Genomic DNA, 27,511 nt, shown 5'->3' with positions numbered 1-27,511 from the left:
TTATTATCTATCTTCCCTCACTAGAAAGTAAGCACCGTGAAAGGAGAAACAATGGTTATCTTGATTATAGCTGTAGCCACCAACACCCAGAAGAGTAGCTAGCATACAGTATGTGCTCAATAAATCCCTTATTCAATGAGGGAACGAATGGGTGGACAATTGCCACAGTATCCTTCCTTGTCTATCTGCTTCCAGTGTTTGTTCCTTGAATCCATCTCTCACACTAGGATGAAAAGGATTTTTCTCACAAGAATATCTGGGAGAGACTTGGGTGCCCCTTCCTCCAAATCCCTCACTCACTTCCCCCATCTATAAATACGGGCCACTCAATCATGGCAGGATGTGACATGATCAGGCACCTGCTTACCTGTACAAAGATGATTTCCAGCCGCTCGCTAGCTACCCCTGCTCCTGGGACATCCTCGGCAGCAGTACTGAAGTATTTGCCGTTCCTAAACATGCCTTGCTTTCTCACGCCTCCATGCTTATGTACATCTTGTTCCCTCGCCTGGGAATGCTGTCCATGTGACGGACTCCTACTCACCTTGCAGCTCTCAGCTGACGCACAGCCCTCTCCCCCTCTCCGTGGAGTCTTTCTGGATACCACTGCCCTCTCCCTCCCTCCTCCCCAATCCTCGCCCCAAGCAGAGTACCTGCATTACTTGGGCAAATTTCTTAACTCCACTGAGCCTCAGTTTCCTAAACTCTAATATGAGGATAATAATAGCATCTATTTGATAGGGCTGTTGAGAGGTTTTATTTAAAAGTATATGCAAGATTCACTGCACAGATTAGGTGCATTAGTAAACAAATTCTTTAGTTCTACTACGACGAAATTCTATTAGACAAAATTCCATCTGTCAATTATTACACTACGTTATACTTGCTTACTTATAGGTATGTCTCACCATAAGACAAGAAGGCTCTTGAGGGCAAATACCATGCCTTAATCTGTTTATCCTCAGGGTCAATATCTGGTATTTTGCAGATGATCAATATTCTACACATTCTTTCTGTCTCTGCTTCTTCAAGGACAGAACACAGATCTGCTAAGACAGTGAGAGTAAAACCTCACGATAGCCAAAACCATCAGAGTCCTAGCAGCCACCATACTAAGCACCTACTAAGTACCAGGCATTCTACACACGTTATCTCATGTACTCTTTACAAGAAAAGACTTTTGCAAATGAGGAAACTAAGGTTCAGTAAAGCTGAGGAAAACGCTTTTAAAAATGCACAGTCAATATGGAAGAAGGCAGACAAAACCAGGTCTGCTGACTGAGACTCTCACTCTTTCCTGCACACTGCAGGGCCCCGTGGCAGAGGGCAAGCCTCTTATTCACGCTGCAGCCTGGACTCAGGCAGGCTCCAGCATGTTGAAGACATTTAATAAAGGTTTGTGGCACACATGCCCGCGTGCAGGGATGAGTACGTGAATGCATGGAGCCCTGCCTTGGTCCTCAGTTACACTCCAGCCCTCTCCACGGCTCATTTTCCTACCACGAAAAGGCTTCCTGTTCAACTGAGACCACGTTCTGTTGAAACTAACATCCGGTACATAAACGGTCCTTAGTAAAAATAGCTCCTTTTTCTACACTACTGGCTTTGTATGAAAGGTCCTGCCACTGGGTGAATGTACTAAATAAATAAAGACCTGGGGACCTCAGAAACCTTACCAGCAGTTCCAGTTTGGGCTGAACCTGGGAACTAGTGCTTTGTAAGTGTACCCGTGACTTCACCTCGAAGCATGAAAATGGATTAGTGTCCCAAATTCCATCGCACACACATACACACTTTGGGGAAGTTAGATCTATTTTGCTTTCAACCAGAAACCTGAGGGAATTATTCCTATCTCTGAGACAATCCCTGCTTCCCAATAAACTGATTCTTTTCCCAAAATTGCCCCTTCTCCCTGATGCACACCTGCCCAGGAAATGACCGCCTCTTGCACTCACCTACCCAAAGACTTTTTTTCCTTTGGGACAGAAACTGATGTGAATGAGGAAAAATACAATTCTTAGAAGCCCTTAAGTTTGGATATCTTATTGAGGCATTTCCCTCTTTGCTGTAATGTGGACTCTTCTTCCTTTTTTTGGTCACATTGGGTCTTTGTTGCTGTGCCCGGGCTTTCTCTAGTTGTGGTGAGCGGGGGCTACTCTTTCTTGCGGTGCACGGGCTTCTCATTGCGGTGGCTTCTCTTGTTGCAGAGCACTGGCTCTAGGCTCACGGGCTTCAGTAGTTGCAGCACATGGGCTCAGTAGTTGCAGCTCGTGGGGTCTACGGCGTGCGGGCTTCAGTAGTTGTGGTGCATGGGTTTAGTTGCTCCAGTGCATGTGGGATATTCCCGGACCAGGGCTCAAACCCGTGTACCCTGCATTGGCAGGCAGATTCTTAACCACTGAGCCACCAGGGAAGTCCTGTGGACTGTTTTTAGACTACAGTAGAGTAGCTATTTGTCTCTAAATATTACATCCATTCTGAACCTTGTACAAGAAAAAAGAAAAATCAATGTTTTATTTAACCAGTTGAAAGTTATCTCGTACTAAAGGGTTATAATTTTGATCTTTAAAACAGAAGAAATCGGGACTTCCCTGGTGGCGCAGTGGTTAAGAATCTGCCTGCCAATGCAGGGGACACAGGTTTGATCCCTGGTCCAGGAAGATCCCACATGCCGTGGAGCAACTAAGCCCGTGTGCCACAACTACTGAGCCTGTGCTCTAGAGCCCGCGAGCCACAACTACTGAGCCCACGTGCCACAACTACCGAAGCCCGCATGCCTAGAGCCCGAGCTCCGCAATGAGAGAAACCACCGCAATGAGAAGCCGGCGTGCCGCAACTAGAGAAAGCCCCCCTCACAGCAATGAAGACCCAATGCAGCCAAAAATAAAATAAATACAATGAATAAATTTTTTAGAAAAACAAAACCAAAAACAAACCAGAAGAAATCAAACTTTTTTTTTTTTTTTTGCCTGCTCTATGAAACGATCCTTCATTCTGTAATTGACCACATGATTTGGAGAATGAGGAGGAGCCACAGAAAAGCGTCCATATTACCCATTTCATACTTGACCATTTTCAACCCTGCTGTACCTGCTTCCCAGGGGAGGGGCAAAGAGTAAATGAGATGATCCGTTTGTCCAGGAAGGCCTGGCCAGTGTGGGGAATGCCGCTGTAACCAGCAGGGTGTGCTGCCCATCAAACTGGGCCCAGAGCAAAGGGCACAAACCAGATTCCCCCACTCCCGCAGAAAATCTCCCCAGGGTTCAGATCTCACACTTGCTCTAGGTCAGGATATCACAGAGTAATATCCAAAACGCCCCAGAGAGTCTCTTAATTGGATGGAAACATGTTAGAGGAAGGATTAGGTGCAGGGTGTAAAGGTTTGTGCTGAGCTGGGGCTGAGTGATTCATTAGCACCCTGAGGACTTGCTCTCTCCAGCAGAACCCACTGGCTGAGAAGGGAAAAAAGAATTCATTCAGAAAGGCCATGGTGAACACACATCAGTCCTGAGCTTCGAGGGGAGGGGTCCACAGGGACCCCCACAAGAAGCATCCTTCTGAGCCCAGCCCTCTCTGTTTCCCATACTGCCCAAGATGAGCTAGTGCAAAACTGTATCCAACATCCACCATGAAGAGTTCAGGGGGCTGTCGGTGGGCCAGGGAGAAGAAAGGACCAGGGAAGACATTTAGAGGATTTTTCTGGGCAGAGGTTTGGAAGGGAGACCCTCCATAACATTTCACTTGGTTGGGGGAGTGGGCAGAGAAGGAGCTAGAATATAATTTTTATCAGCATACAATCCCAAATACTGAACAAAAAGGCAGGGCTCTCTCCAGTTAGCAAGCAGCCTTGGGAAAAACGCATTGCAGAATATGTACAACTTGGCACTTATTCATTTCTCCCAGGAATGCCCTAAGCAGCAGGGATAAAACAGGGAACTGAGGAGCTGCCAATCATAGAGCAGACAGACAAGGGGCAGCTGAAGGTATGATGATCAGAAATGGACGGAACGCTTCCAGAGATGTTTGGCGCACAAGCACCGGGAAGGGAGTTCTGCTGGGGAACTCTACGGACCCTTCCAATTTTGAGAGTACGGTTGTCGAAATCCAGACAGCATTGAAAAGAGAGCAAAGGCCACTCTAGAGACTGAGGGCACTGCCATCAGATCATAACTGATGAAAGCATCTTTACAAGAGTGATTAATCTTTGCCCCGTGGAGGCCCCGTGCCTCCGCCTAAATTGATGAGCTGAACTGTTAATTTTGGTTAGTAACAAGCACAAAACTGAGAACTAGGGCAGAACTCATAGAACTTTATAAAGCGAAGGTCCCACCCTCCTGCCCAGGATGAAATCCTTTTCATGACATACCATCTAGCTTTTGCCCGAACACTTGTATGGAGGAGATAGTTCATTACTTTACAAGGCCTGTTCCATTGCAGTGCAGCTCTCATCATGGAAAAGTTCTTTCTCATCCTGAGCTGAAATCCTTCTCGCTGTAACTTCTACCCCTCTAGTTCTATTTCTTAGGCTTTCAGATATTTAAAGAGTGCTGCTATAGTCATTCTAAACCTTCTCTTTTCCAGGCTAAACCCCTTTCCTTCAACCAATCCTTATAATGACATAGTTATCATGTTGATCATTCTTTTCTGAACTCTAATTTATCAATATCCATTTCCAAAGAATGGAGAATAATACATCAGATATGGTCAAACTGGTGCAGACTACAGTGAAACCTTTTTTTTTTTTAAATCCATGCTCCATCCTTCCAGTAATGAATTCAGACTTTTAAAGATCATTTGGTACTTGCTTCATATTACTGGCTCATATTTGGCTGGTTAAAAAGTAACCCTTAAGTTCTTTTCCACATGAAATCTTGTCAAGTTAGGCTCCTTGTGGTAACCCTACACTTAAGAAACTATTCTAATATAAATGTATAAATATATAATAGCACATTTCCTTTTTTAAAATACTCCGTGTTGTTTCCACCTACTGTTCTATTTGAAATAATACTAAGTCTCGGTTCTATCATCCTTGGTGTTCTCTCTACTCCCTCTCAGCTGAGCAGCCATCATAAGTTTGATAAATGAAGTAAAAGTACCTTCTGCATTTTCATCCGGTTTGTTGATAAAAATGATAAACAGAGCTAGACCAAAAGCAGAGCCCTGTGGCATGTCTGCTGAGACCCCCTTTCCATTAAGGTCAGTGTGGTCCACCTTCGCTGGGCACAGAAGCTTAACTTGCTGCAACAGACCACTCCCTCTGTCTACCCTTTAGAGGCGCTACCTGCAGCAGATGCCACCTGGGGCCCACAGCCTGAGTGTTTAGCCAGTCCCACCTCAGAGCCTCAAACGAGCATCCAGCAGCCTCCGTATCCTCAGGGCCCCCTGTACACCCCACCTCATTCTCCGTTAACCTCTGACACCTACCATCCACTCCAATCCTGGTGTTCTGCTGTCATCTTGCAAACAGATACTGATACTGAGCAGGACCCTGTGGGGCTCCTGGGCACAAAAGCCTTTCTGTGACCCCCACTTCTTGATTACAGGAAATAGGCTTCATTCAGCCTCCATGACCTTCCCTGAGTTCCAGCGGGCAGGTTCAAACAGTTGCTAATCAGGGAAGGGAGGGGATACGGAGGAGACGGGGAGGGGATAGGAGGAGACAGGAGAGGAACAGTCAAGAAACAATAGTGCAGCCTTGGGGCAGGGTCCTGGATCCCCCCTGCAGGGATACACACAGCAGTATCCTTGAGCTGTTTTGCAGATACAGAAACCCCAACCAGGTGGGAGACGTTAACAGGTTGATGATGCTGACTCGCACGTGCCCCCACCCAGGTGGAGGGCGGAAGGATGATGTTGACCCTACTCACGTCAGTCAATCAACTAACGCTTGAACTCTGCCGACCTCTGTCCCAATTCCATGCTGAATTCTCCTCGGCTCAAGCCCCTTCTTGAATACGCATGAATACCCTTAGCTTAAAACTTCCCCAGTTATGCTGTAGGGGAAACACTGCCTTGGGATAACTCCTTCCTTCTTCCCATCTTTGGCTTGGTTGTATCTTTTGGTTGACACCCACCAAGAGTCGAACCCACCTTTCAGGTACCACTCTGATGCCACACACGCATGCCCGGCCACGCCGTTTTCCTCGGGCACAAAATACCCTTTCCCCTCCCGCTCCACACCGCACCCAACATTTAGAGTGTGCCTCAGGTCCCAAGTCCACTCTGACATCTTCCCAACGGACTTGGTTTCCACGCACTGACTTCTCCCCCTGCTGAACACCAAAAGCCTTTAGAATCGGTCCCCTCTCGGGTCGAGGGGAAGCATCCTCTTCCCAATCCGTGTTTGAGCACAGAGGTCTGGCGGGCCCCGATTTCTCTGCAGTTTCCCACAGTTCTCGCTCGCCGCAGAAGCACCATCTTCCTCAAACATTTTCCGCACCCCCTGTCATCGCTGCTCCCATCCTCTCCCTCCTCATGTGATCTTACCTTTCTTCCCGCACCCAAGGACTCAGGAACCTGCTAGAGTCATCATCATGGCTGCTCTGCTGGCTGCTGAGAAAAGACAGGATGTGAACCGTTAACGTTCGGCTTCTTTCTCAACCCTGGGGGAGAGCATCTAGACTTCAGCTCAATGGAGAAACGGGGTTACAACATCTTAAAGGTTCCCCGGGTAGGTTTACACAGAGGGTATACTGCCAGACGGTGGAACTGAGACACACATTTGGTGAAAACCCCACCCATCACGCCTAAAGCACAAGAGGAAGATCCTGACCTATCACCTTTTTCTTCCTAGGCCACACAGTCTCTGTGAGTGAATGCCTCTGGCATTCTCTGTACCTGGGCCTCTAGATCTGTAGGACAGGATAATAATCCCATTCTTCCACCTCCCCTGAGACACCCAAGGTGCTGGCTTGCAGTCTTGCGGGCAGGAAGGGGAGGGGTGCGGGCGGGAGGGAATTCCAGCAGGAGAAAGACTTGAGACTTGATGGAGTCTGGGGCCACCTGGCCTGCTTCCCCGCCTCCAGGGCAGGCTGAAGAGGGTGAGGGACAAAAGAGGGATTAGAAGGTGGAGTCCCTCCACTCCTTAAAGCCCTGTAGGCACGAAGATTATAGAGCTTCAGCTCACAAGAGTTCTTGAAGTGCTTACTTTAAATGACTGTGGAATTCAACAGTCATTCATCCTACTCAAGAGAAAGAAAAGCTGTTCAGACACCTTATGACACTAACTGAACATAAAGCTGGTGAACAAATAATTTTTATTAATTGCGAATTATTAAGTACTCCAGGTTTCTAATCAAGAGTCGTAAAGCCACAGCCCCGTGGCCAAATCTGGAGCCCCCGTGGGCTAAGAATGGTGTTTGCTTTTTTAAATGGCTGGGAATAAACATTTTTTAAATGATAATAATATTTCATGACATGTGAAAATTATACAAAATTCAAAATTATGTCATAAATAAAGTTTTATTGAAACACAGCCACACCCATTCATTTACATACTAACCAGGGCTGCCTTTTTGCTACAATGGCAGAGCTGTGCAGTTAAGGCAGAACTGAATAAGTGCAGTAGTGAGGCCATTAGACCCACAAAGCCTAAATATTTACTGTGTGGCCCCTTACAGAAAAAGTTAGCAAACCCCTGTTTGGCATAGATTCCATTAATAATAAATTTCTATTACCATATATGTCACTATAACCCAGGCCCAGTACAACCAAACTTGTTCCCTTATTCTGGTGGATTGTCCACAGCCATAAAAAGCACTGATCTCTACAGAGTACACTCCTTAGACTAGATCCCCAGGAGATGGCAAACTGTGAACCATCTTGTAGAGTAAGTGCCCGCCCCAGTGACCGTACACTTGCCACCAAAGAAGCACGTGACTTTACAACCATGATCTCATGTTCTGATTTTTCAGCAAGAAGTAAATGAACTTTGAAGCAATTTACGTCAAATTTTCAAATACACAAACATGCACCTACACACACACACACACACACACACACACACACGCCAGAAATCAGAACAGCACCACACACAAAGCTTCCAGTTGCTTGGCAGAACCAAGTGTGCACACAATCCTGTGTTCTTTCTTTTACTCTACACAAAGCACTTTTTTTTTTGCCGCTCATTCCCTGTGGAGAACGTGCGGCTACTCATCATTCCCTCTTTGCAAGGTCTCATAGACTTGCCTTTTAAAAACTCCTTATAACAAAATTATACTGCTGTGTTGCTACCCCATGGGATCTCTTACATTGGGGCTGACCTGTCATATGTATCAAGCACCCTCTTCTATACAACTTGGAATAGGTGTTAAGACTACAGTAGGCAACCCACAGATGACTGGGACTCAAATTCCACAGCAGACTCAGCTCCAGAGGCAAGCATCAAGAGAGGAAAACCAAAATAACAACAATAATAATAATTTAAAAAGAAAAAAAACGAGAGAGAGGAATACCAGTCTACACCGTTGGCAGTACATGTGAGGAGAAGTAGGAGGGATGGCTGTCTGGAACCCAGTGTTTTACACTATCTAACACCCAAAGGGGCTCAACCAACCCAATGACCACAATCAGCATTACAGCCTCTTCACGGAAGAGATCAAACTGGACTCCATTTAAGCTATCTATAATGGGGCTGTGCTTCCTTCTCACCTTACCCTCCCTCTGGCAATCAAAGCTTAACGTAAAGCTAATAGAGGGGCTCCCAGAACTAAATGAGAAGTACCAGAGTTTCAGAAAAATAATTCTGAGCTGATTTTAGCAAGTTATCTCACTAGATGGCACTGCTGACTTCCAAACCAGAACCTGAACGAGGCCAAGCCATCCAGCTTCTGAAACCAAAACTAGAACCAACTTTCTGGCGCCCCCTTCTGGCCTTCCCATTGCTTAGAAAACCCTTCAGAGGGTGGAGATGAAAGTTAACAATGGATCACCTTTAAACGATTTATTGGTTCTAAATAACTAAGAAATATCAACGTGCATGCATTCAACAAGTATTTCTACAATGCCCTCTGTGTGCACATATGTCAAAAGGCAGCATCCAAGTTAAGTCAAGACTTTGGAATATGCTGCCTCAGGTTATATCCAAGCTCCTCCACTTCCTACTTAACACAACCCTGAGCAAATTATTAGTCATTTTCCTTACCTACAAAATGGAGATAGATGTTATGATAGTTCTTACTGTCGTAAGGATTAAAGAATGTAAAGCTGTTGTAAGAATTAAAGAATGAACATATGTAAAGTATGGAGAATACTGCTTGGCACATACTAACTGTTGTACAAATGCTATTATTACGTGCAAGTCATCGTTTTGTGGGTCATGGAAAATAAAGCCATGAATCAGACAGGGATCCTGCTCTCAAGGTGTTTACAATCTGTAAAGTAAGAGTCAATATAAACTATAATTTTAAACTACATTTAAAAGTAGAAAATGATAACTCTTAGAAGTAAATATTAAAAGCTACAGAAACATAGACCAGAGAAAGATCGCTTCCTTCTGGGGCTGGTAAGAGAAGACCATCTCAACAGCAAGGGTTTTTTTTGCTGACACTTGAAATTTGAACAGATTCAGGATGAGCAGAACTGAGAAGAGAGGGCTTTTTTTTTTTTTTTTTTTAATTTATTTGGCCACTCCGTGTGGCTTGTGGGATTTTAGTTTCCCAACCAGGGACTGAACCCGGGCCCCCGGCAGTGAGAGCACAGAGTCCTAACCACTGGACCGGCAGGGGATCCTGAGAGGGCATTCTGGTTCAGCTCGGCTCACCAAACATTTACCACATACCAGGCACTGTGCTAGAAGGCTGGGACGTAAGGAGCCCCGGCCTAGGAGGCACAAGTGTTCCCTGAGCACTGCGATGCAGCAACACCGGAAGGATGAAGGGGCGCAGGTCGCAGACACTTCTGCTGGGGGATTTCAGGCAACATATTGGAGAGGAGGACGTGCAACAGGAGGAACTGCGGGTAACTCCACAGCAGCAACAGCTGCAGCACGCATGGGCTCCCTCCTCCTCTAGACAGCCCCCTGCCTCCCCACCCCCCAAAGGAGCCTGGTCCTCTCTCCTCCCATTTTCAGGACTTTTTTCCCCACCTTCTTTAAAGGTGAGATAGACGCCAACCACTCCCGCTCCACCCAGCCCCATGAAATGATCGTTGTTGAGCAGAATTCCCAGAGATTCAGACATGGCCTTGCTCTCTCGCAAAAACTCTCAGTTCCTCTCTTATATGAGCCTTTTCAAACGATACAGACCACCTGGACACTGGGCAGCTCACCCTGTTCCCTAAATGAATCTGCCGGTCTTCTGAGGTCACGCAGAAAAGCCATCACCACGGTAGGGTGCTTGTAGAGGACTGTGGAAGGCCAGAAGGTCAGGGGCCACGTCCACAACCACTCCATTTCAGTCAAGGCCTTGGAGGGACAGGTGGCCAGTGCCGGCTCTACGGCTTAAGGAAGTTGAGAAGAACTTGAAGGAAGTCCGGCAGAGGGCGCTCACGGATGAAAACGTCTCTTAGAAAGTCTGAAAAGAAACTCCAAACACCGATTTGGAATGACTTAGCCTGGGCACTAGATGACTGAAAGTCACTTAACACTGCAAGGAAGGGAAGTTGTATAAGCAACCGTCTGCCTTTCCCCCAAAAGAGCTCTAGAAAACGCATGAGGATGATTAAAATCCCTCCTGCTGCAAATTCAAGCTGCTGATAAAAACCACTGTAGCAATTAAATTTTGAAAAAGCACACTGTGTTACTAAATAAGGTGGGGAAGCGCTTCTGTGCACCCCGGAATGTTCGGGAGGGAAACCAGCTGAGGCGAACCGAATCTGGAGTCCTGGTTTTGTTCTCTGCCAGCAAGCTAGTGCTGGGAGCTTATCCTAGAAGGTCACACTGAACCAGTAACCCTGGCTGGGAAAAATCCATTGTAATCTGAGGCAGAGCACACTCCAGAGGCAGAAATTCACAGGCTACCGAGCTAGCAGGAAGCTCCGCAAGGCAGGCTGGGTAAATTCCCATGATTCCACTGGTCTCCCTTCCTCCCTCCCCCACCCCCGGGCACTGGCAGGAAGTTCAGCCTAAACCCACAAGCCAGCAGGAAGGTGTGCTTCTGCCCCATGAAAAGTACAGCTTCACTCCTAGGGAAACTAAATTTGGCACTTTTTCTGAGCTGGTGCTTCCTAAGTAGAAACAGTTCTTTCTCGCCCAGACAACACTAATGGGGTCTCCTAAGCCCGGAAGGGGTTTTGAGAGATTCAGGGGATTCCAAGCAATTATGGGGCTATGCGAGATGTCATTTAGTATTTCCAGAGCCTAATGGAACCTGTACATTTACCCACACTAAGGCTGTGCACTCATTTTTCACATTTCTTTGTTTTTGGCTCTAATCAGAGCAATCTAGTGTGTTAATACCAATTATCTTACGCTAATTAGAAGCTCTGAAAAGCTCAGAGTGGCTTTTTTTTTTTTTTAATGGGAATTAAAGGTGGCATGGAAGAATCTTTTTTTTTTTTTTAATTATTTAATTATTTATGGCTGTGTTGGGTCTTCGTTTCTGTGCGACGGCTTTCTGTAGTTGTGGCAAGTGGGGCCCACTCTTCATCGCGGTGCGCGGGCCTCTCACTATCGCGGCCTCTCTTGTTGCGGAGCACAGGCTCCAGACGCGCAGGCTCAGTAACTGTGGCTCACGGGCCCAGTTGCTCTGCGGCATGTGGGATCTTCCCAGACCAGGGCTCGAACCCGTGTCCCCTGCATTGGCAGGCAGATTCTCAACCACTGCGCCACCAGGGAAGCCCCTAGAGTGGCTTTGATTGATAAATATCTGATTAATAAAAGTGGGGGATATGTATACGCATGACTGATTCACTTTGCTGTACAGCAAGAAACTAATAACACGACGTTGTAGAGCAACTATACTCCAATAAAAATTAATAAAATAATTTTTTTAAAGTGGGGGAAGAAATAAATTTAAGTAGTGGATGTAGTAGAATAGCATGGAGACAGACAAACCGAGGTTCGCCCTGGCTTTGTTTCTTATTGGCCCTATAAACTTTGACCAAGTCCCTTACCCTCTCTCAGCCTATTTCCCAATATCTGAGTTCAAGAATTGGAGTCAGGAAGACACAAGTTCTGCCACTTAGCACAGTGATACTGGGCATATTATTTAGCTTTTCTAAGTGTCAGACATGGGTATACACCACATGCCTTTAAGGACTGCAGTGGGGATTAGAAATGGTAGAAATCATCTATAGAAAGTGTCTAGGGCCACGTTTGGGCCTTGGTAGGTGTACCAGAAATGTTGGACATCAATTTTACTTAATATTCACAGTTAGTTTGGCAGATAAATACTTTGAAACATCCAATACATGGGAGGAAATTAACAGAAGAGAACCTTATGATAAAAAATGTTGAGAGCCACTGACTTGAAAAGTAGAGTCGCTACTAAATGTAAAATAGATAGCTAGTGGGAAGCAGTCGCATAGCACAGGGAGATCAGCTCGGTGCTTTGTGACCACCTAGAGGGGTGGGAGGGAGGGAGACGCAAGAGGGAAGAGATATGGGAACATATGTATAACTGATTCACTTTGTTATAAAGCAGAAACACACCATTGTAAAGCAATTATAAAAAAAAAAAAAAAAGAAAAGTAGAGTCCCACTGTCACTGATAAAAGGCTGGGTTTTCATGTTGAATTATATCCGCCTGAGAAATGACTCTAGCATCTACCATTTCAGTTTAAAGAGGAAGGGCATCTGGGGGAAGAAAGGCAGGTAGCCTGTACGTAGAGAATAAAAGAGAATAGTTTCTGTTTGTCATCTGGCAAGCGGGTATAGGAAAGTCTAATAATAGACGATAAGTAAACAGATGTGATTTGGGACACTGCCAATGACTGCCAGCTTCTTACACAACATACCTGAATATTCTCAAATACTACTTAGAAAATAACATGCTCTGCGTGAAGATTAATGATCTGTCTACAAAGGTAGCAGGACTGCTTCTGCTTAATGCCTCCCCTGGGAACAAGTAGCAAGGTGGGTAGCTGGTCAAAGACTGAGGGATTCGGAATCCAGCTAAATATCTTTTAACTCATTACAAGTCACTAATGTTTCTCTATTTAATAGTTCTTCTGCCTCTAAACATACCCATGTCTCTGTCTTTAAAAAAAAAAAATCTCTCCCTCAACTCCTTTATGTTTCCTTCCGTCCCTTCAGGGCCATATTTTATTGAAAGAATGCACTATTTGGTGACTGCCAAACTTCCATCAAAACTCTATCAGAGATTTGCATATAATGTGTTGTGATAATTAAGCAGTTATTAATAAACAAAGAAGAAATCCTTATCTCCCTATTTCAGGCACGTCTCATTTATTGGTTTTTCTACGTAATTTAAAATCGTTCATCTTTAAAACATTTTAATGCTCCTAAGGCAATCAATAAACTAAATTACTTTAAAAAAAAAAAACTGTATCAGAATAAGCTAGGAGCATTTCTATGCAGATTCCTTGGCCCCCTCCCCAAATTTACCAAGTCAGAGTCTGAGCCTGTCCAGGAATGCGTATTTTTTAAAAAGCTTCCCAGTGATCCTGGGGGGCAACCAGGATTGAGACCCACTGGACATCACACTCACTGCCTCTGCTTCCTCACCACTGATTTCGTGAATTAGTCACTGTAACCTGGACCACATCCCTACCCCTCCTTGGTTTGGTCAACCAGGACCTCTGTTACTGCCAAAGCCAATGACAATAGTTACATACTAACCTCATTTGACCACCCAGGCAGGTCTGGCATTGATGATTATTCCCATTCTTTAAACTTCACCCTTCTTGCCTTCTATGACAAAACCCTCTGCTCTTTCTTGGATTTTATCCTACTTTTGTTTTTCTCTTCTTTTTTAGGGAACTTCATGGACTCTTCTTCTGGTTGGTCCTAAAATGTTTCCCAGGACTCATTCAGCCACTCATTTAATAAATTATCTGATACCAACTATAGGCCAGGCATTGTTCGAGAATCTAGATACCAAATACAAAGTAGTAAATGAAACAGATGAAAAATCCATGCTCAAGGAGTTCACATTTTATTGGGTTTCTTGCTCTTCCAGCTTTATACCTGGGGAGCCTAGGTTTTGTGGATCTCTGAAATTGTTATATTACACATGCAGGGGAGAGGATTTATAGCTCTCTTCCGATTCTCAAATAGAGAATGTAACCCACAGAAGATTAAAATCCACTGCAGTATATCTCTGGGGAATCATGTCCACACGCAAGGCTTCAATTATGATGGATAAGTTAATGACCCCCAAAGACAGCACAGCACTGAGCTGTCACTAGTCACATGTGGCTACTTAAATTCATTAAAAATTCAGTTCCTTAGTCGTACTAGCTACATTTCAAGAACCTGATAACCACATGTGGCTATTAACTTCCATATTAGTGCAGCTAGAGAACGTCTCCATCACCGGAGAAAGCTTTATTGAACAGCGTGGAGGTTTCCAGATCAAACCCAGGATTTGAGTTCCAGCTCTGCCACTTGTTATCTGAGTAACTCAGAGCAGCTTGTTAACCTCTCTCTACATTCCTGCCCCCTTGTCTTTTAGAATGTAAGTCACTTCACAGACCTGTTTGGAGGATTGAGCAAGTTAACTGATATATAAAGCACTTAACAGAAGTCTTGGCAAGTAATAAGTACCCCAAAAATGTTAATACTACTTATTTTTATTATCATACATTTGCCATGGTGAATGGGTCCAACAGGAATCTCAAACTGAACATGCCCAATACTGATTTCACCATCTTTTTGTCCTCTCCTTGGACTCCACAACTAAGGATGCATGCAAATTAGAAATGCACCTCCATGTCAATTTCACACCAGGTCCTGCAGATGCTACCTTACTATCCCTCAAAGGCATCCCATCCTCCCTTCAACACTCTGACTGCCACTGCGTGAGGTCAAGCTCTCATCACTTCCTGCGGAGATTACTTTAATAGGCTCCTAACTGCTTTGCCTGTTGCCAACCCGGCCCTGCTCCAGTCTACCCTTGACACTGATACAACAGTGTTCTTCCTGATATGCAGATTTGATCATGGCTCTTCCTGGCTTACTACTTTTTTTTTTTTTTTTTTGACCGTGTGGTTTGAGGGATCTTAGTTCCCCGACCAGGGATTGGAGTCCGGGCCCTTGGCAGTGAAAGTGAGGAGTCCTAACCACTGGACTGCCAGGGAATTCCCCTCTTCCTGGCTTAAAATCCTTTAGGCGTCTCCTAATTTCAGAACAAAGTTCAAAAACTCCTTAGTTTAGCCTAAAACTAAGCTATAAAAGCCCAGTAAGCTGACTGCCATCTACCTTCCTAGCGTCCACATCTCCCACATCTCCCTCACCGGCTCCAGAATTTCACTCTCCACTCCGGTCATTCTGCTTGTCCCTGGCTTTGACTTTGCTCTTCTCCCGCCTGGTTTATCCTTTTCTCCACTCCCCTCTTTGTTTCACTCATTCCCATCGCTGAGGCAGGATCTTCAGGGATTAAGTCTGAGGGCTCTAGCTTTAGACGGTCAGCACTCAAATCTCGATTCTTCCACCTACTCAATTTCACCCTCCATAAACTGGGGATGATAAAAGTATCTTCTTCACTGGGGTGTTGTGAAAATTAAATAAATTAGTACCCACAAAATACTTAGAAAGGTATCTGGCATTGAGTAGGTACTCAATATTATAGCTATTATCATCCTCCAAAAGTTGTACCTTCTCAGGGAAATCTTCCTCGATGGCCACCACCCACACTATGGTCCCTATATCACCCTGCCCTGTACTTCCCTTTATCATAACACTTATCATACTCCTTGGGATACAGTAATTACTGATTCAGTTCTGTATACCTTCTACCACGCTGTAAGTTATTTGAGAACAAAGATCCCATTTTATGTCATTTCTTTCTATCCCCAGTGCCCAGCACTGTACTTAGCACATATTAGATGTACAACATGATAAATTAATGTACAAATATCTAGCCTTGTCCTCCCTCTGAGGTCTCCACTTTCTGCTGAATACTCCCCAGCAGTCCAGAAAGACACTTTGCTGAGTACAGATTACATGCTCCCTCTAGATTACAATGTGCTTCCAAAATGTTCATCAACCTTTTCTGGACACCTGTGTTCAAAGTATCCTGCTAGGCCTTACTGGATTTGTAAGGCCTGGTCTGTGACCTCAAGGAGCCCACCAGTCTGTATGAATTCCTGATGGACCATTCATTCATCCATGTTTCCAGCAGACTAAGCTTCAGGGTTTGGTGCTCTGGAGATGCCAACTTGAATTAGATGTGAACCTTCTAAATAAAGCCACCATAGGGTGGCATAGCCACCCCTATGCCAGAGTTGTGGCCCAACTCTCAGTTATCCATCATGAGGAAGCCGTACCTCATGCCTGACAGAGCCTCCATTGGAGGGCGAACAGGAAAGAAGGTGGCCCTCCAATTAGACATCACAGGTATTCGTCAGTGGGAAAAGATTCTGAAGCCCAAGGCTGCAACTTTTTTTTTGTTTCTTTCTTTCTAAAATGCCTATGAGTATTGAATTTTCTCTTTTGTTAATTTAAAACATTTTTAATTTTTACTTATTTATTTGATTGAGGTATAATTGACATAAAACATTGTATTAGTTTCAGGTGTACAACATAATGATTCGATATTTGTATAGATTGCAAAATGATCACCACAATAAGTCTAACATCTGTCACCATACATAGTTACTTTTTTTTTTTTGGCCGTACCGCAAGGCCTGCGGTATCTTAGTTCCCCAACCAGGGACTGAACCCGGGCCCCAGCAGTGAAAGCGCCAAGTCCTAACCACTGGACCGCCATGGAAGTCCCACAGTTTTTTTCCTTGTGATGTGAGCTTTTAAGATTTACTCTCTCAGCCACTTTCAAATATGCAACATCATATTATTAACTATTGTCACCATGCTGAACATTACATACCCAGGACTTAATGTATTTTATAGCTGGAAGTTTGTACCTTTTTTTTTTTTTTTTTTGGTGACATTGGTATCCCTTTTTTTTTTTCTTTTTTTACTGAAGTATAGTTGATTTACAATTTGTGTTAGTTTCGGGTGTAGAGCAAAGTGATTTGGTTATACACACACACACATATATATGTGTGTGTGTGTATATATATATCTCTTCTTTTTCAGATTCTTTTCCATTATAGTTTATTACAAGATATTGAATATAGTTCCCTATGCTATACAGTAGGACCTAGTTATTTACCTATTTTATATATAGCAGTTTGTACCTACTAATCCCAAACAATGAGTTTTAAATTTTCATGCTAATCCCTGGCTCTCAAGAATATAGATAATCAAGCTTCGGTTGGAAACAAAAAATTATTTTCTCGAATGCCCTGTTCTGAGATAGTTTTCACAAAGGGTAAAGCATCCCTCACCCACGACAAAATTCTAGGCCTCTCACCTCACACAATTAAAAGACTTACACCTACCCCATTACATCCCTCCAATGGGGCCTGAAGGCGGGGGGGGGGGGGGGGGGAAGCAAGGAGAATTGTGCCAACTTATCTCTCTTCAATTGCGCTTAGCCAAAGGAACACACTGCCTTTTCCTAGTTTCCCACATCCCAGTAGCTTCCTTGGCCTCAATCACTACTCAGCGTCACACTGAAATCTTACACCGTCTGAAGAGAGTAAATACAACTTCACCAGGTCTCCTGGTGGTAAACCTTTACTCAGGACGGAACGGGGCCGACGAGTTGTTTCCCAGGACCTGAAGTCTGTGAGAATTCGCCAAGGCCCTGGGCAGCAGAGTCTCAGAGGCCAGCCTCCTCCCACCCTCCCTCGCCTTCCTCCCTCCCCAGCCCCCTGGGGCCCCTCCTGCCTTTAGAAAATCCCTTCCTTCCCAATCCAGAGCCTTCACATTGGAGAAGGAAGGAAGTGCCAGGAAGCTGCAAAGAGCTCTCAAACCCCAGGAGAGCCAGAAGCCACTTTGTCCACAGATAACCTCAAAACCTGATCTTGGACAATCATCTTTTTTTGGGGGGCTGCACCACGTGGCTTGCGGGATCTTAGTTCCCCGACCAGGGATCGAACCCGGGTCCCCGGCAGTAGAAGTGTGGAGTCCTAACCACTGGACCGCCAGGGATGTCCCTTGGACAATCATCTTGATCCTGGTCACTTTATCTAAACGACTCAAAATGGGTTAAAGTTCCTTCTCCGTCGATTTCCCCTCACAGGGGCAAGTCAGGAGACTTTCCCAGGACACACCAAGAGCCCCGGCTTGTGCTCCCCACACATCCCCACTTCCTCCACACCAAGAACCTTTAAATTATATTCCCAACTATCAGGTTTTGAAAGAGATAACTGACAACACACTGTCTGTCTCCTGGTTAATTTGTGAGACTGTTTTAAGTCAAAGGCACACAGCTACCATTCAGGTCAGCATCCAATAACACGCCTCATCACACTGGGTTGATAGAATTCAAATGAAACAATGTGTGGTTTCTATTACGCCTTTGGTCCCTCCAAGGAACCACTGACTTTGGTAATCAAAATACAAACTGGTGTTTGCTGGATCTCCTCTTGGCTCCTCTTCTACCAACCTCTGCATGGTTAGAGCTTTGCCCACAGTCACCTTCTTTTCACTACACATTCTCCCCCGATAATCTCGTGCAAGTCCATGGCCTCAACGACCCCCATGTTGACTCCCAAACCTGTACCACCAGCTTGGACCGTTCCACCAAGCATCAGTTCCCCGGACCCAGCTGCTTACAGGACATGACCAAGACCCCGCGTCCATGGGCTCCTCAAGCAGCATGTCCAAAACTGCCTGCTCCCTCCCGCACTCTCACCTCTTCTACCAAACCACTTGCGTCTGCTTTCCTTCGCTCAGCCACCTGCATCACCATCCATCCACTTAGCTATCCAAACAAGGAAACTCAGAAATAGTTTCAGCGGTTCCCTCTCCTCCGCTCCCTGCCTCCAATCTGTCGCAGAGTTCTGTTGCTCCTACCTTTGAAACGTCTTTTATATCCATCCCCTCCTCCCTACTCCTCTGTCCCTGCCCCGGTCATACCAGACTGGCTGCACAAGAACTGACTGAAAACTTTTTAAAAAATAGGTTCCTACACCCTCACTTGCCCTGGATTCTGATTCTGGGTGTCTGGGTGGAGCCTGAAGGATTTTTAAGGCATATCCCGAGTCTGCAAACTATTGTACTAAAGTCCTACCCTACTGAAATGGCCCCTTAACTGTGCTGGATAATTTTTTTTTAATAAATAAAAATAAATTTTTTTAAAATAAATTTATTTATTTATTTTTGGCTGCTGTTGGGTCTTCGTTGCTCCGCGCGGGCTTTCTCTAGCTGCGGCGAGCGGGGGATACTCTTCGTTGCAGTGCACGGGCTTCTCATTGCGGCGGCTTCTCTTGTTGCGGAGCATGGGCTCTAGGCGCGCGGGCTTCAGTAGTTGCGGCGCGCGGGCTCAGTCGTTGTGGCTCGCGGGGTCTAGAGCGCAGGCTCAGTAGTTGTGGCGCACGGGCGTAGTTGCTCCGCGGCATGTGGGATCTTCCCGGCCCAGGGCTCGAACCCCGCGTTGGCAGGCGGATTCTTAACCACTGCACCACCAGGGAAGTCCCTGGATAAATTTTTAACAACCAGCTTGAAGTGGAGAGGGGAATGACTTGTATCACTTGTTGACTTCTGTGCTGTAAATTCTCCCACCACGTGTGATTTCAAGCACCAACGTGATGTCACTAAAAATATCACAACTGGGAAGCTATGTGCACAACTGGCGGATGCAAGCCGGTCCAGCAAGGAATTCGCCTAGACCACCGCCTTTATCTTCTAAAACAGAGCTAGACATGCCTCTTCCCAAGTCCTCTGAAGGTTTCCCCTAATGTCACAGATGACAGTCCAAAGACCTTTGCCTTACAACACGAAACCAACTTCTCAACTTCCCCCCACAGGAAGTGCCGCCTAAGTTCTGTTGACACTGAGCCAACTGTGCTCCCCAAATACACCACGTCCACTCATTCCTCCAAGCTTTGTCCATATCGTCCCCTAAATGTCTCTTCTACAGGATCCCACAGACCCCACCTCAATAACTGCATCTCCCACCTTGGCCAGTCGAGCCCCATGTCACACAGAAGCGTGGCTGTCTCTCCAGGGCCTCACTGATTTTCTCCTCCTACCTGACCCTTTGCGCTGCAGAGCTACGACAAATCCAAGCCTGAGAGGCTATCGCCAGTGTTGATGGTGGCCCTGCCTGAGCCTTGGAGATAACCTGTTGGCTGCATCAGAGAAACCCTCCTTTAGCGCAAGTACTGGCTGCTTTTTTCAGTGTAGTCAAGCTATTGCATACTAATATGTTTAATACTAACAGTAATCCTTCACATTTAAACAGTGCTCTCCAGTCTACAAAGTGCTTTCTTGTACATTCTTCCATCTGATATTTCCAACCTTATAAAGTAGATAAAATATATGTGTGTATATATATACATGTATATATATACTCTGATCCTCATTTTATTGTTTTGTTTTGTTTTGTTTTGTTTTTGGTCGCAGGGTGCGGCTTGTGGGATTTTAGTTCCCCGACCAGCCGACCAGGGATCAAACCAGGGCCCTCGGCAGTGAGAGCGCCAAGTCCAAACCACTGGACCACCAGGGAATTCCTGATCCTCATTTTAAAGATGAAGAAAATAAGGATTCAGGGGAATATATGACATGTCTAAGAGCGAATGGTTGGTAAGCTAAGGAATGAGCATTTCAACCCAGGCTATCTACTCCAGAATTCTTGATTCTTTCACCTTGAGCACATGACCACGCTGGGCCATAGCCTTCACTTAAGACTGGGAAGGGCTGGGCGGCAGGAATGACCTCAATGATGAGACAGGGGGAGATGTGAGCTTGGGGTGGGGGAACTGGGAAGAGCCTGAATGTTCATTCTGATGAAATTGCCAATGTCTCTGCCCTGCAGGAGGCAGCCCTTAGCCAGAAAGCAAGAACATCTGGGAGGTCCAAGGCCGCAAAAACCTTGAAACGAGAAGTGACAAGCGTTTGCCCGCAACAGGCACTGACGTGAGATGGGACCGATAATGCAACCTGCCATGAGGTCTCAAGGCCACAGGTGAAATCACAGAAATAAACAAGTGTGATGATAACTGAAAAAAATAACTTATGGCTCAGAGTAGAGCTGTTTCATCAACCAGCTGGTGAAAAAGCCACAGGCACACCAAATAAACCAGAGCACTGTGCCCAGCGAGAGCGTAGGACTTCCTAGAGCCAGAGCCAGGTCTCGAGGGACTTCCAGGAAGCCAGGGGAGGGTTGGCCTGAGCCCAAGGGGGAGGCTTTGAAGACCAGGGAGCCCAGGACCATCTCATTTAGGTCTGAGAGCAGGACTCAGGAAGGGCAGGCCAGCCGCAGAGCAGAAATGCAAGTGCCCTGAGGGCCTCTTCACAGAAATAAGCGTAGGAAACACTTGGCAGTGCCAACTTGATTCTACTGCCAGCCGAGGTAGAAGCAGCTTGATTTAGGAGCCAACCTGGAGTAGACTGGGCAGCTGATGCTCCAGAAACAACTGGTGATTTCCCACAGGAACGTTCCAGATTCACCCCCCCGCCCCCCCAAAAAAGTGGCAAGAGTCTATTTTACAGCTGATTGAAGATCCAACTCAATTAAAAATAAATGTTTTCAAGACATTTTATGACTCTGGCTTTCCAACTGGCAGTTAATTTTGTCATCACCTGTTTCCCTCTAGTTAACAGAATTCAAAACCCTTAAGCTGAAAAGTGTATGAGTCCTAAAGGTTAAGGTAGGCAAGATACAAAAAGCCTTGTGTTCTGCCCCAGGGGCCAAGGACAGAGGCACCCAAGGAGAGAAGCTGATGCATCTAGAAAGAAGGACGAATTCTTGAGTCCTACAGGACAAAGGACACATGGGGGAGGAGGGTTGTTTATGCAGAAACCCTAATATAGACAAATGGCCAGATACCATGGAGGGACCATGGAGTTCAAGGACAGACTGCAGGTTGTGCTGTTTTCCAGAAAGAGGCCCTTCAGCCTCCTTGCCTCCCCTTCCCTGCCCCCACTCCCGTCCCCATCCCCATCCATCCCCCATCCAACTTTGCCCTTAGCCCCAGGAAAAACTAGTTTATGGTAAAACTGTTATCATGGGTTTTTTTTTTTTTTTTTTTTTCCAATTACAAGAAATAAAAACAGTTCTAACCAAGAACTTCGGTCATTTACCAACTCACAGAGAGCCCCTCAGGGGCCTGGGAAGAAACAGTATGGACCGGGCCTAGAGTGAGGATGTCAGGGTCTAACAGGCTGATCTGTTTCCACAAATGATTTTCCACACAGGAGTAAATGCCTATCTTTTCAGCCAAGCACTTTGACAACTTTCTGATAAGGTATACGCCACTCATTGTCTTTTTTTCTTTTGGCCATGCCATGCGGCATGCAGGATCTTAGTTCCCTGACCAGGGAATCAAACCCATGCCCCCTGCAGTGGAAGCACAGAGTCCGAACCACTGGACCAGGAAATTCCCTCATTGTCCACTTTTTACTAGCAAGAAGGCAACAGGTACTGGAACACCTGTTATGAGAACAGTGAACAAAAGAAAACAGAAGTTGAATAAACCACAAATCATTAATTTTTGGTTTGAGAATGTTAAGGAAACAACCTCTCACCCCACCCATCGCATCCTGCCCTATATTCAATTAACCCTCTTCAAGTTCTGCTCTGGGATTCACCCACATGGACAAGGGCATAAAATAGATTTTGATGATCTACAAAGTGGATCATTCATTCACTTAAAATTCATTTAAAGAACTCTTTGAATGGCAGCCTGTAAACAGGGAAAAGATGAGAAAGCAAACTTTGGGTGGGCCAGGTACTGTGCTAGAAAGCAGCAGACACAAAAGTACCCAAAGACCCTACCCTAAAGAACCCTAATGTGTGTTGAGAAATGAAGCTGAAAGGCTAAAGACAATTAATTATGAAGAACCGGGGCTTCCCTGGTGGCGCAGTGGTTGAGAATCTGCCTGCCAATGCAGGGGACACGGGTTCGAGCCCTGGTCTGGGAAGATCCCACATGTCGCAGAGCAACTGGGCCCGTGAGCCAGTTACTGAGCCTGCGCGTCTGGAGCCTGTGCTCCGCAACAAGAGAGGCCGCGATAGTGAGAGGCCCGCGCACTGCGATGAAGAGTGGCCCCCACTTGCCGCAACTAGAGAAAGCCCTCGCACAGAAACGAAGACCCAACACAGCCATAAATAAAATAAATAAATAAAATTTAAAAAAAAAAAGAAAATGCTCCCTATTAAAAAAAAAAAAAATTATGAAGAACCAAAAGTTTGTTTCATAGAGGAAAGGGAAACTAACATGTACTGAGTGCCTACTCTATGCATTTTTCACATTATCTCACTTAAAAGTCAGTATTTGAAGAAATATTTTTTACTCAAATTCTGTTCTATTCTTCTTGATTTATTTAGAGCAAGACTACAAGTGTCCCATTTAATGAAACCAAGTCCCTTCATCTGCCCTAACTCCACTGTAACTATAACTCATCTACGATGTTCTTTCTGACCAACACAGAGTCCCCCCTAAAACAATGTCCTTTAAATGCTCTTCCAAGCTCAGGACTAGGCCGGCGATTGTGCTGGAAGATGCCTGAAGCCCGCAAGAGTGTTGAGTCCTCTATGTAACTCTGCTGAGCTAAGAGCATATACATTATAAGGGAGCAGAATTTGCCACCCTAAGATATGTCTCTTTGGCACATCGATTGTTTTAAGCTGGTTATTTTCTGAGAAAACAGCAGACCTGGGAAGGGCTCTAAAAACCAAGTAGGAGTTGCCCTTCTGTAAGAGACTTTTGCATTTGTAAGAGAAACCTCCATCTATCAGGCTGTCTCCCTCTCCACCTGGAAGAGGAGGAGGACCAAATCTCTAGCAACTCTTATCAGCGGAGAAGGGAACAACTGAAATCTGAATCACAATCACCCTTGTTCACTGTGCCTTTCCTGGTCACCTCCCAGCACTGACTCTCCCCACCCTCAGCATCCTCTTCTGTCTTTAGCTGAGGATGGTATTTAAGGAGAGGGCTTGGGCCATGACGGCAAATTACTCAGATTTCCTGGGTCTCTTCCGTGTGCACATGTTATTAAACTTCTGTTTGATTTTCTCCTGTTCATCTGTCTCATGTCAATTTCATTCTTAGACCAGCCAGAAGAACCTAGAAGGATACAGGAAATTTTTCTTCCTCCCCAACAACATGCATCACTGGCTAAGGGGGTCCGACTCAGAGTTGAGGGGAAATTATAGGCGCACAGAGAGCTAGTCCAGAAGCTCTACTTCCATTCTGTAATTGCCCATCTACAGAGTTGACACTTAAAAAGTATTCCACGTGTACATACATACCCTACACGTTCTTGTCACTCAAAATGCTCCTGTTCTCCTCTCTCTTTGCTGCTCATCACTCACATTTCAGCAGTAAATGAGTTGGGGGGGGGGGTGTTACAACAAGCAGGGGAAACCCTGGCCCTTCCCTGTTTCTTTAGCTAGGGTTCTTTAGATCAAAAAAGCCATCTGCTTCAGACTCTTCTTTACATCCAGTTCCTTCTCTGGGCAATTTGAGTGAGAAGGTAATGAATGACACTGCATGGGCAGGCTCCATTCCTGAGCTCAGCTGCCAGAGTCTCATTTGGATGAGACAAGTTGGTACTTGTGATGCCCAGTTGCCCCAAGAGGGCAAATATTCACTCCAAATGGGTCAGACTATTTTGGTTGCATCATACTTCTTGAAGCTACCCACCTTTTTCCCTTTCATTACCCACCTCTCCTAACTGGTGATCCCCACCAGCTGCAGCCACTCCCTCTCTATTCACTTCACCCCCTACAATCAAGCTTCCAATTCTACTGCCTGATACAAACTGTTCCTTTATCAAAGGTCACCAATGACTGCCTAATGGCCTTTCTTCCTATCTCAATTCTTTCTGACATTTCTACAGCATTTGGAATAACTCTTCCTTCTTGGGGTAAGAAGTATTCCATCCTTGGCTTAGTTTCAATAGTACTTAGTGAAATCACATCTTTCATTCAAACCAGCATTTCCGGAGCACTTACTATGTGCCAGGCTCCATTGGAGGGAACACAAAGAGAAAGATACATTCCACCCTTAAGGAGTTTACTGCCTAGCGGAGAAAGAGACAGTCCATCGAACAATGAGATCACACGCAATAAGGTAACTGCTTCACAGAGGGCACGATGGGGAAATGTATGTACAAAGTTCAGTACCCATACCAGCGAAAGAACACCTGGGTTGCATGGGAACACAGATAGCACTCCACAGAGGAGGAAGCATTTGAGCTGACATTTAAAAGATGAGTAAAATTTGACTAGCAGACCACATTCCAAGTGGAGAGATTGGTACGTGGCAAGAAACAGATGCAAGCTCAGTCAAGGACCTTGACCTTAGCACAAAGCCCACACTGCTGGAGATGAAGGAGGACGTGGGAATGGCAAGAGATGAATGTGCGCAAGTAAGCAGGGTCTGCGTCACAAAGGGCCTTGTGTGTTCCAGAAACAGGAGGAAATTTCATCCTGTAGAGGACAAGGAGGCATTGAAGAAATCTGGAGAGGGGAGTGATTTGTTTATTAGAAGAAAGTAAAGGGTTAAGTGGGAGGCCTATAAGGAAGCCCTCTCAGTAAAGCAGAGGGGATGAAGGCTCAAGCTAAGGAGATGAGGATGGAGAGAACCGACGAGCGGGGAAAGAGGCAGGAGGTGCCTGACTGCAGGTGATGGGAGCAGGTGAGGGAGAAATCTGGAAGCTCCTGCTTCCTCTGCCTGCCAGCCCTTGAGGGCAGTTCTAGGTCCTTCTTTGGCATTCCCACCACTTCAGCACAGTGCAAAACAAAAGTGCGGCAAGCAATAAATACCTGCTGACTACTTAATTATTACCACCTTCATCAACTAATGGTAAGATAAGTCTGTAGCAAATCTTCAGTGAGCCTTGTATCTGCAGCGAGAGCAGGCGGGCTGCTAAAGTGGGTTATGAAAAGACTTCAGGGCACCCAACTGGGTTCTCTATAGCACCCATATACACTCATTTTGGAGTCGTGCGTAAAGCAACACTCAACTATGAAGAATAAAAACATACGGAAAACAGAGCACAAGTACGGTGCAGCGATAGTGCTGGAGCTGGGCTCAGAAGTCTGGGTCCAGCTCTGGCTCTGCCACTAGCTCGGCAGCACACAGATCAAGTAGCCTCACCGTTCTGAACCTCAGTTTGCTGGGTGTGCTGGGTGACCACAAAGGCCCCTTCTGGCCTCAAACATGCAAGGAAGCTGAGGAAGGTTGAAGTAAGTAAGGATATCTGTGGGGAAAATCAGTTTGAAAGCTCAGCGATTGGCGGAGAAGGGAGTTGCATGAACTGAACCAGGAGGGTGAGGTGGCCTTGGCTGCACAGCTGGGAGTGGAGGACCGGTGTCACTCAGGTCCCTGGAGAGGCGTTTCACGGGCAGAGACAGAAACCGTCCTGGCGCACTGCTGCAGGCTCCTGTTGAGCCCTGCTTCCTTTCACTGTTACTCTGTCTGCAGCTTATCATTTTATCATCGTCTATAACTCTACTAATAAAGTCATGGACCAACCCTGACAGCAAAAAGAGGCCTAAAAGATGATCTTGTCTGGACTTCCCTCGTGGTCCAGTGGCTAAGACTCTGCGCTCCCAATGCAGGGGGCCCGGGTTCGATCCCTGGTCAGGGAACTAGAGACCGTACGCATACCGCAACAAAGATCCCGCATGCTGCAACAAAGACCCTGCGCAGCCAAAATAAATAAATAAATAAATATTTTAAAAGGGGGGAGAAAGAAAAAAGAAGATCTTGTCTACTTCATTCCCTTTCAGAACAGGAAACCAAAGGCCAAAGAAGTTAAGAGACACGTATAAAGCCACAGAGGTATTTAATAGCGTTGCAAAAAATAAAACTCTAGTCAGCACGCTCTTAGAGCAGAGTTCTGCCCACAGCTGCCCTTCGGGTCCGAGAATATAAACTCCTAGAGCAAAGAGGAGGTATTTTACATTTTTTTCCTAGCCCTTTGGTGCACTCACTCATAATAAGGATAACTACTAACCACGGTTCATTCCATAAAATGCATGCGGTCTGTGCTGTCGTTGAGTGTTTTCTAGGTACCAGCTCTGTTCTAACCAGAGACATAGTAGCGGCCAAGGCCCCTGCTCCTAAAGACCTCAAATTCTTGTGGCTTGGCAGGAGAGCTGCAGAGATGGGATACGGATCATCAACAAAGACAACTTAAAAAACAGGATAATTTCAAAAGTGAAAAATATAATGAAGATAATAAAATTGGGTGCTGAGAAGAGGAATCTCAAAAAAGAAAATAATATGTCAAGTTCACATCAGTATTAAGTGGCAGATTCTACCAAAGCAGACTTAAATGTTTGCTTTCCTATTTTCCTAAATATTAAACATGTCCCTTACACAGTACATATTCAAACAATATTTATCATTGATGTTGATGGGGATA

At 45.6% G+C, this 27,511-nt stretch overlaps 1 protein-coding gene across 2 annotated transcripts in view; it reads right to left on the bottom strand.

Moving 5' to 3' along the window:
- Nucleotides 1-27,511, bottom strand: part of GRAMD1B (GRAM domain containing 1B) — a 185,080-nt gene that overhangs the window by 124,815 nt on the left and 32,754 nt on the right. For both annotated transcript variants that reach the window (XM_082339805.1, XM_082339804.1), the window contains exon 2: nucleotides 6,487-6,552. In XM_082339805.1, the coding sequence (XP_082195931.1) occupies nucleotides 6,487-6,552 (66 nt within the window). The remainder of the gene's footprint in view (nucleotides 1-6,486; nucleotides 6,553-27,511) is intronic.

Source organism: Balaenoptera borealis (assembly GCF_965194805.1).
Source record: "Balaenoptera borealis genome assembly, chromosome: 11".
NCBI classification, from domain to species: Eukaryota; Metazoa; Chordata; class Mammalia; order Artiodactyla; family Balaenopteridae; genus Balaenoptera; species Balaenoptera borealis.
Note: the sequence above shows the minus strand (reverse complement) of the source record. Positions and strands in the feature narration are given on the sequence as shown.